Source organism: Panicum virgatum, chromosome 8K (assembly GCF_016808335.1).
Source record: "Panicum virgatum strain AP13 chromosome 8K, P.virgatum_v5, whole genome shotgun sequence".
Taxonomy (NCBI): domain Eukaryota; kingdom Viridiplantae; phylum Streptophyta; class Magnoliopsida; order Poales; family Poaceae; genus Panicum; species Panicum virgatum.
Window position 1 is genome coordinate 43,465,880 of NC_053143.1, and position 9,692 is coordinate 43,475,571.

Sequence of the window (9,692 nt, forward strand, 5' to 3'; positions counted from 1 at the left end):
ACGTTTCCAACACAGGTAACACATCCGACTACGACAAATACGGGAATTCCCGCGGGAATTTTCCCGGCTGAAAACGAGAACCGTGAAAACGGTCGGGAAAACACCCCAACCGTTCCCGTTCCCGTTCCCGCCCGTTTTCCCGTTTTGTTTTCCCATTTTCCTATTTTTTTCGCAGAAACAGTTTACGATCGGTTTAAATGGTAAACGGAGCCGGTCGGGGCGGGATTTTCCCGTCCCATTTTCAACCCTACTGCCAAGTGGCTTTTGTGTCAAAAATACACTACCCCACCTGCCCTGCCTCACGATTCGCCCGCAGCACCGGGCCCACATCGTCAACGGCGTTGACCACGCCACGTCATCACCCGCCTATCCACTCGGCCGTTGGCGCTCACGGAACCACCACCCAGAAAGCCTCGCCCCGCTCGCTCTCCCACCGCCGCGCCATGAGCGCCGCCGCGTGCCTCTTCGCCGGCGCCGCCGCCTCCCCAACCCCCCGTTCCACCTCCGCGCCGGCCTCCGCGTGCGCACCGGGCGCGCGCTGCCGGCGGAGCCCTGGCCCCCTCCTCCGCTCCTCCCCGGCTCGCCGCCGCGGGCCGGCCCGGGCGCTCGACGAGCGGCTGCTCGAGGCCGCGGCGGCTCGGGATGCGGAGGAGACCGAAGGGGAGGAGGCGGGCGTCGATGTAGGAGGTGGGTTCGGGGACGCAGAGGGCGGTGAAGTGGGAGGGCAGGCGGTGGTGGAGGAGGAGGAGCGGCCGCCGGCGAAGGCGTTCGTGAAGAGCAGGCGGCAGAGGCAGGAGGAGGAGGAGTCCGCCGCGGGGCAAGACAGGTTCAAGCTCATCAACGGCAAAGAGGTAGCGGCTCGTGTAGCATCTGCTGCTTGGTTTGTGGTCTGGACGGCCTGATTGAGCTGTTTTTCTCCTAACTCTGCCGCGTGTGCGAAATCTGATAATCTGACGACATCAATCAAGTTCACCGGAGACAACTTGTGATTGTTTTTCCCGTTTAGTCCTTGATTCCGCAAAGTAGATATTTTGGGCAGTGCTCTGAACATTGGAGCTGTGAATTTGTGCTGCCTGGCAATTTCAGCGTGTCTGATTTCTGAACCTGCGTGCCTGGCTGCCTGCAGATATTTCAAGAGAAGGCTTATCTGGTTGGTGTCGAGTTCAAACAGAAAGGAGGGAACCTCTTCGGAATAGAGGAGTCTCTTAAGGAGCTGGAGCAACTGGCTGATACTGCAGGGCTCGTGGTCGTCGGCTCTACCTATCAGAAGTAAGCTTCTCTCTGCCAAGATCATCTATTGAGCCTGCCTTGTGCTCCACTGGCAATATGGTTTATATGCCCTCATGATAGATAAACACGGCTAGCTTTGGGAAAACTAATATGCCTGCTCAATCTGATGTTGCAAGTGGAATGGCATATACAAACCGCATGCCTAATGCCTTGCCTTTTTATTCCAAACTCAGTGTGAACTTCTGAGACCAATGTATTCCAAACTCCCTTATGCTTTCTATTTTCCATTAGGCTTTCTACCCCAAACCCAAGGACTTACATTGGTTCAGGCAAGGTTTCTGAAATCAGGAGTGCCATTCACGCCCTTGACGTTGAGACTGTAATTTTCGATGATGAGCTGTCCCCTGGGTAAGACTCTCAATCGTTACTCTGCTATGAGGTTCAATCAGTTTACCTTGTTCCTCATGTCTCAGACCGGCAAAATAACCCAGTTGTGTTCGAGAAAAAAAAAAACAGCTGTATGATCTTTACTTTATGTTGCTTATTATTATTAGGATCAAAATATTGGTTATCCATAGTGCTTGTTTATCATTAGTACATAGATACCTGAAAGGCTGAAACTGTTGCCCATAACTATGCTATTATTTTTATCAATTGGATGTAAGAATCTTGAAACTGATAAAACTTCCTCTATTGGAAAACTGTGTTATTTGTCAAACCCGTGGACCACATACCCATATACTAGGTCATAATTATGGTCCTATATACTACTCTGGAGTCTGGATGTTAGTACAGTCAAATTTCCATTTTTTGCTTATACTTAACCAGGAGATATTTGAAGAAGTTATCATATGATTTTGACACCATGTTCATGTGTTGATCATATTATGTCTTCAACTGCTCCCTAATCATATTTTATGAAACTAGTAACCACCTTAGCTTGGCCAAGTAGTTTCATCCCTGCTCTTATATCTCATATTCCCAATACTGATTTCAGACAACTACGTAACTTGGAGAAATCATTTGGTGGGAGTGTCCGTGTCTGTGACCGAACTGCTCTTATTCTGGATATTTTTAATCAAAGGGCAGCAACACATGAAGCTGCTTTACAGGTAAAGATCACATACACGCTAGCTTTACTAACAGTAGTACCTTGCGGACATGAAGTTTGCAGTTTTATGTAGAATGAACATAATTGTTGTCTGCATGAGTTACTCTATGTCATATCTCCTTTTTTTTTAGGTCACCTTGGCACAGATGGAATATCAACTTCCTAGGCTGACAAAGATGTGGAGTCACCTTGAACGGCAGGCTGGAGGTCAAGTTAAGGGTATGGGAGAGAAGCAAATTGAAGTCGACAAGCGCATTTTGAGAACTCAAGTAATATTTTGTGCTCAAATAAATTCATACAGGACTGTCATTTGCTGCATATACATGGATCATTGACAGGATACTCTAATCCTATGTGTGGAAAAAAAAAAGTAGATGGCTTGTAGACATTTTCCTAGTTATATGATAAACTCTGTCCAATAATGCATTTATAGGACTTTTATATTTTTGTTGCCATATTGTGCATTGCTGAACTTGTACTGATTATCTTTCAATGAACCCATATGTCATTGACAGATAGGTGCATTGAGGAAAGAATTGGAATCTGTTCGAAAACACCGAAAGCTGTATCGCAACCGTCGCCAATCAGTTCCTATTCCTGTTGTTTCTCTGGTATAACCATGCAAAATTCATTAAAGTAATCAAAATTTTCCTATTCTCTCGAAGCTATGAATGTATTCAGGCCCAAAATTTTCAGGTAGGGTATACAAATGCTGGGAAAAGTACACTCCTGAACTGCTTAACTGGAGCCGATGTACTTGCAGAGGACAAGTTATTTGCCACGTTAGACCCAACAACAAGGAGGGTTTTGGTATGTTACGAGAAAACACTCTTGTCCCATAAAAAATGAAAAATGAGAGAAAACTGTTCCACCAGAGTTATGTAAGCTGGACTGGATTAATTCTACCATTATGATTGTCATTTATATGCCTTTGAGAAGGATAAATTTTGTTATAATGATTCATTATTATCTGTACATATGACCATGACTGGAAGTAATTTTGCATTACTATGCAGATGAAGAATGGGACTGAGTTCCTTCTAACTGATACGGTCGGATTCATTCAGAAGTTACCCACTATGTTGGTATATATCCACAAAGCATATTCCTCTTGTTTGGATGTTATACTCCTGTAGATTGAAACTGCTAGTCTGCTAGATACAATGAATTCGCCCTACCTTTATGATGTCAACTTTTAATATATGAATTATCGGTACTTGTCCAGGTAGCAGCATTTAGGGCAACATTGGAGGAGATATCAGAATCAGCAGTTATAGTTCATCTTGTTGACATCAGGTATATATGTAACTAACAATAGGGAATGTCTGTTTGTTGTGAATTCATGTGCACTGTCTCATAGTGTATTGTGTGTTCCAGCCATCCATTAGCCCAACAGCAGATAGATGCTGTTGACAGAGTATTGAAGGAGTTGGATGTAGAGTCAATCCCCAAATTGGTCGTGTGGAACAAGGTTTGTCTGTTCAAATATTCAACATTGTTCTAATAACCTATTCAACATTTCTAGTTAATTTCATATATTGTAGAGAGTATAGACGAGATCCTGATGATAAGAGTCTTTGTGCGCCTAATTTGACTTTAGTGCTATACTGCTATTCTTATGGTGAAATTAAACATGGAAGCTCCTTGAACAAAAGTTGCTGCTGAATTTGAATTGATTTTCATTTCTGTTCTATCTACCATTCACTATAAATAGGTTCTATTTTTTCCTTGAATCTATTGGAGTAGTAAATCCCTAATAATGATATAAATGGTGTTCTTGCCTGTGGAGCTTTTGATTGGCATTGGCTCATTTTTTCTCTGTCCAATTTCCGCATTCAATCACAAGCATAGTTAGGAATTTGGGATAATAGCTGAAGCAAGAGATTTCATGAATACAATAATTTCTTCAAGTGCTTCCTTGATTACAATAATTTCTTCTTTGGACCTGAGTGCAAGTTGTATGTCATGCAGATTGACAATACTGATGAACCATTCAGAGTGAAAGAGGAAGCAGAGAAACAAGGGATAATCTGCATATCAGCAATGAATGGTGATGGTCTGGAAGAATTCTGCAACGCCATCCAAGCCAAGCTGAAAGTATGTGTTTTGCCCCTTTTTAGGAAAATGGTTTGTTTCTCAAACATGTCTCTTTTGTTATCTGGCAGTCTTAACTTATATGGAACAAATCATGTGTATTTGTCTTCTATAGGACTCGATGGTGCCAATAGAAGCTTTTGTCCCATATGACAAAGGAGATCTACTAAATGACATACATAAGGTTGGAATGGTTGAGAAAATGGTGAGTGTTCTGTTTAATAAAAGATGCAATTTCTTTGGTATTGGTTACTTTGAGAACATTATTTTCTTATGGCGAAATTTTATACCTCTATATTTTCATTTGTTCTAAGCTAAATATATCTTAAGTTAATTCTGTCATTTGTTGCAAAATAGATAATTCAGCATCTATTGCGAAAGCAGAGCATTAGTTATTACTTGCTATAAATTTTTTCTAGCATAATTACAAAACTTACTGCATGCCTGCCAATAAAGATATTATCTGGACATATACTTATTTTATAGTAATTTCTTGAGATGTTTTCGTTTCTGTTAAACAAGATCTTGTGTTTTGTGTTCTTATTAGGAGCTAATGATGACTTTGCTCGCAATATTTACTGCAGGAGTACAAGGAAAATGGGACATTTGTAAAAGCTCATGTGCCTCTACCTCTCGCAAGGCTTCTCACACCTCTACGGCAGCAGGTGGTGGCTGGCGTATGATGTGCATGTCATCCAGCAGTTCTTGATGCCAATGGCACTCACATAATTAGCTCATCTTGTAGATTCGCAAAAAGAATGTCCTTGTTGTAGAAAATTTAGTCATAGATTGCCTTTACCGTTTCTTTTTGATCTGTGGAGGGCATCAACACATGTGCACTGAATTAGAGAGCTGTATATAGCCACAACAGAATTGTAAATATTGTCAGCTGAATTTTATTCTTTTCCCATTCTGAGAATCATTCACTCTACGAACCCATGTAACTGTAATATCTGCTTGCATCCAACGAAAATAGAACAGAAACTGTGGACCCTCCGGTCACAGATTTGCAGATATATTCAATGTAGCTTATTATTCTCATTGAAAAACCATTTCAAGCTAAGTGTATAGTACAAGCAAGAACTTTGTCAATATTGTTTGATCTTTACATCGCGATACAACCTTCAAAAACATTGTAATCCACAAGACCAGCAGGCTTTATGCAGAAAATTCTTGACTCCACCCACTAAAAGCATAGCACCATGCTGCCATATCAAAACTAAACAACCAACAATTTACCATAAGGCCAAGATGTGTGTACCAAGTTAAACTTCTCTACATCAAAATTTAAGTCATTTGAAATATCACTACGCATTTAGTCCAGAACTGCTACAAATTTAACCACTACTTATGCAGCAACAGCCTGCACTTCAGATGCAGCACTTTTGTGGAACACGCTCAAGCTTGTGCGTGCAATTGGTTCCCCAAATAATGTTGCTGTAGATGACCTGAGAATTTTCACCTCAACAAAGTCACCAACCACTGGCTTCCGCGCCTCAACACCTTCAAATGTGTGTGGTATAGGGACACTGGCAAATGATACCTTATGCCCCCTATCAGTCTTGCCTATCAGCTCAGTTTTGGGAGCACGCTTGTTGGGTCCCTCGACAAGAACAAGCTGCACTGTACCAATTTGAGAGTCATAATTCTTCTTTGTGGTCTCACGAAAGGCATTGATCAGTTCCGTGAGTCTCCTCTGCTTGACATCTTCGGGAACATCATCCTCATAATTCCTGTGAGCATGAGTCTTTTCTCTCATGCTATATGCAAACATGTAGGCCATATCATATCCAACAGCCCTTACAAGACTGAGGGTCTCAGCATGGTCATCTTCTGTTTCTCCACAAAAACCTGCAATATGTCACGGACGTACTTCCAGAATTAAAACAGAGTAATCTAATTAAGTGTGTTACGAAAGAATCTTCAGGTTGGCTCAAAGATGATGAAACTAACAAAATTGCATGCCACCATGAATCACGCATGAAATGCAGGATATTACTGGTGGCATAAATAACGCCAAATGCTAGTGCTACTGATATTACTTATCAATCGAGCAATCTCAACCTCATTTGAGCAACTTTGTAGCATCATGATATAAAGCTGAAACATCTCAAGTTATTAGCTCTTTTAAAAAAAAAGCTAATTAGCTGTAAATTGTTGCTGTATTTCCAGCTTATCAATACACACAACTAAATAAATATCAAACTAATTTTGTTTTCATATTTCAATAAGGTATTCCACTCAAACTACAAAGTTTTAAGGAAAAGCAAGAGGAATAAAGAGAGGATTTGGATTCAGATAAGGCAAACATGGGGCATGGTCTGTATGATTCAGAGTGTATGGTACTCTAGATTGTAAATAAAGCATAATATATATTATAAACATCTGAAACTTTAACGAATAAAAAATTAAGAAGCAATAGGGACTTAACATTTGACCAAGAGTCAGCCTCAATGCAGCATGCCAATTTTATCTGGTTTGTCTTGCTGGTTATTAGTGACTGCATTTGGTTCTAACTCCTTACGACATGAGCCATTCTATAGTTGATAGAGCCTATTCTCATTCCTTTTGAGTCAGTTGTAGAAAAATACAATATCCAAGTTGAGAGTAATTTGTTCAGAAGACCATGACTACAGAAAATCAGGAAGCACATAGTTAATCTGCATAGCCAAGCCAATGCAGATTATGGGATAATAAAAGATAACTTACCAGTTATGAAATCACTGCTTAGCCCAACATCAGGAATGACATTACGAATTTTGTGCACAAGCTCTAAGTATGCTTCTCGAGTATAACCCCTCCGCATTCGTTCCAACACTTCTGTACTGCCTGATTGTGCTGGCAAGTGAATAAGATTGCATATGTTATACCTATCCCGCATCAAATACAGTAGCTCATCTGGGAAATCCTTTGGGTGTGGTGAGGTGAACCTGAACCGCATCTCTGGGTATTCTACAGATAACCGATCGAGGAGGTCAGCGAAACGCAGTCCCATATTTTTAACCTTGCACATGCTAGAAAATCCTTCACTAAGTTGCCAGTTTTTTCCAGGCTCCAAATCTTCTACTTCAGAAGTGTCATTGTAACTGTTTACATTCTGACCAAGAAGCATCACCTCCTTCACACCCGCTTTCCACAGCTCACCAACCTCTCGGACAATAGAGGACACTGGACGAGACCTTTCCCTACCTCTAGTGAAGGGGACTATGCAGAATGAGCACATGTTATTGCAACCTCTCATAATCGACACAAATGCTGTAACTGAATTGTCAGAGATCCTTACTGGGGTGATATCAGCATAAGTCTCCTCAAGTGAGAGAAGCGTGTTCATACCCTTATGCCCATAATCGACTTCCTGGAGCAGCCTAGGCAAATCCCTATATGCATCAGGTCCACAAACAACATCAACCATCTTATCAGAGTCAAGTATTTTCTCCTTCAGCCGCTCGGCCATGCACCCAAGGACAGCAACCTTTGGAGGCCGGAGTGATTTTGATCTCCCTTCAGCGACATTAGATTTCCATTCCCTTTTGAGAAACCAAAAGTAGTTGAGCCTCTGCCAGACTTTCTGCTCTGCATTGTCACGGATTGCACATGTGTTGATAAATATTATCTCTGCACTCTCAGGATCCGGCACAATTTCATCATAACCTTCTTGTTTCATGATAGAAAGCACAATCTCCATGTCATTTATATTCATTTGACACCCATATGTCTCGTGGTAGATCCTTCCCTTGCTTGACGTTGTTGGACCAGACACTAAACTAGACAAAGCACAAGAAAAGGCATGTGTTTTTTATGTTAGTACCAATTACTCCAGGCAACCGGAAATCAGAATGAAAAGCACCAATTGTGTATGGTACATTGGAACAACGAAACAAGTTCTGAAAACAAAACAAAGTTTTCAACTGTTTCAAATTCAGTAGCTTAAGAAACAGAACTATCTACGGCTCCAGAAAATTGAATAACTTGGAATTGATGCATAGATACAGCCAACTGCCAAGTACTAATTAGTACCGTTGCAACCTTCTTAAGCACCAAAGGAAAATTCAATAGTCATTGAAGCAACACCAAGCTAAAGAACCATACTATATCCATCCTTAGGCACCACTTGTGCAAAAAATCAACATAAACAACATCATTCATTTTATGCAAAACAAATCAATGCTGGTTTGCTTTACAGTTTTACTAGCTTCAGTGCATGGTTTCCCCATTGATCTACAACATCTTTTGTACAACCTTTTTCAAAACAGAAGTGCATGGTCCTCACATGTCACATCCTTCACGAACAAAACATATTGGGTCTGATCAGGCTGCTAGCAAGCTTCAAACTCCACAACAGACCTATCGCAAGCTTGGCATCCATAGAGTTATATAGCCAAAAAATACGCATGCCACCTATCAATTCTTCACATCCCATAGTAATTCACCCAGTAACCCCCAGTCTTACGCTACCAACTGCAATGTACGCAATCACCCATTCCAGCTCCACCACCAGCCTACTCGAGAACTAGTCCCACTCCACAGGCAGACAGAACTTGAGAACATGCAAGCAATATTAGATATCCACAGTGCATCATACAATGATACAATCTCCCTCTCTAGCCTCCAAGAAACAGCCATGTATTTTCTTCTCTATTTACTTTTCGTCTTTTCCTCCTTGGGCCCAAACCCAACTTGCATAAATTTGAGACACAAAATGGCATCACCGCGGCTCTATTCCCACTAACACGCACCAGCACTCGCACGAACACCAAGTAGCATGATTCAGGGTATCGCATTGCAACGCACCACTAGCAAAAGATCAGATTTTTTTTTTCAGACTACAATTTCCCTGCGGCGAGCAGGACGGAAGGTGGGGGAGGACGGGGAATGTAAGCGCAGCAGAGACTTACTCCGTCTGGGGCTCGGAGACGGCCGTGGCCGCGGAGGCGGCGAGCGTGCGGGCGAGGCGGCGAGGAGGCGGCGGGGTCCTCGGGAGCCGGCGTGCAGCGGCGGGGACGGCGGAAGGATGAGCTGGGGGAGCGGAAGAGTAGGGACGGAGCGACGCGAGGACCCGGTGGCGGTGGCGGAGGCCGCGGCTGCCCAGGCGGAGCGCGGCGGCGGCGGTGAGGGGGGCGAGCGGCGCCGCCATCGCGTTCGGGTGAGGTGGGGGTGGTGTGGAGAGGCCACAGAGCGAAAAAGCTCAAGAGGAGACGAGAGCAGGCGGCGGCTCCGCGAGGATAACCATCTGGGCGAACGGCGTCCGTCTGATCGG

At 42.9% G+C, this 9,692-nt stretch overlaps 2 protein-coding genes across 3 annotated transcripts; one reads left to right on the forward strand and one right to left on the reverse strand.

The window, feature by feature from the left end:
• The first annotated feature begins 395 nt into the window (after positions 1-395).
• Positions 396-5,487, forward strand: LOC120644791 (GTPase HflX-like). 2 transcript variants are annotated; one of them, XM_039921502.1, is made up of 13 exons: positions 396-851; positions 1,127-1,269; positions 1,522-1,638; positions 2,228-2,342; positions 2,473-2,610; positions 2,857-2,952; positions 3,038-3,151; positions 3,358-3,426; positions 3,567-3,637; positions 3,719-3,812; positions 4,313-4,438; positions 4,551-4,640; positions 5,020-5,487. In XM_039921502.1, exons 1-13 carry the CDS (start codon positions 444-446, stop codon positions 5,116-5,118), a joined length of 1,680 nt encoding a protein of 559 aa, XP_039777436.1. In that variant the 5' UTR covers positions 396-443; the 3' UTR covers positions 5,119-5,487. The 2 variants fall into 2 exon arrangements, with proteins under 2 accessions (XP_039777436.1, XP_039777435.1); XM_039921501.1 differs by having other exon boundaries at positions 4,313-4,468; positions 5,020-5,475.
• On the reverse strand, positions 5,465-9,654 carry LOC120644792 (CDK5RAP1-like protein). Its single transcript, XM_039921503.1, has 3 exons — positions 9,331-9,654; positions 7,145-8,199; positions 5,465-6,286 (listed from the first exon to the last, which is right to left on the reverse strand). Exons 1-3 carry the CDS (start codon positions 9,567-9,569, stop codon positions 5,784-5,786), a joined length of 1,797 nt encoding a protein of 598 aa, XP_039777437.1. The 5' UTR covers positions 9,570-9,654; the 3' UTR covers positions 5,465-5,783.
• Positions 9,655-9,692: the final 38 nt, after the last annotated feature.

Coding starts and splice junctions, on each gene's coding strand:
- LOC120644792 (XM_039921503.1), bottom strand. CDS start 9,569: ATGGCGGCGCCGCTCGCCCCCCTCACCGCCGCCGCCGCGCTCCGCCTG. Junction 8,200..9,330: donor GTCTCCGAGCCCCAGACGGA/GTAAGTCTCTGC, acceptor TGCTTTGTCTAG/TTTAGTGTCTGGTCCAACAA. Junction 6,287..7,144: donor AAGCAGTGATTTCATAACTG/GTAAGTTATCTT, acceptor GACATATTGCAG/GTTTTTGTGGAGAAACAGAA.
- LOC120644791 (XM_039921501.1), top strand. CDS start 444: ATGAGCGCCGCCGCGTGCCTCTTCGCCGGCGCCGCCGCCTCCCCAACC. Junction 1,639..2,227: donor GATGATGAGCTGTCCCCTGG/GTAAGACTCTCA, acceptor TACTGATTTCAG/ACAACTACGTAACTTGGAGA. Junction 4,469..4,550: donor TGCCCCTTTTTAGGAAAATG/GTTTGTTTCTCA, acceptor TGTCTTCTATAG/GACTCGATGGTGCCAATAGA.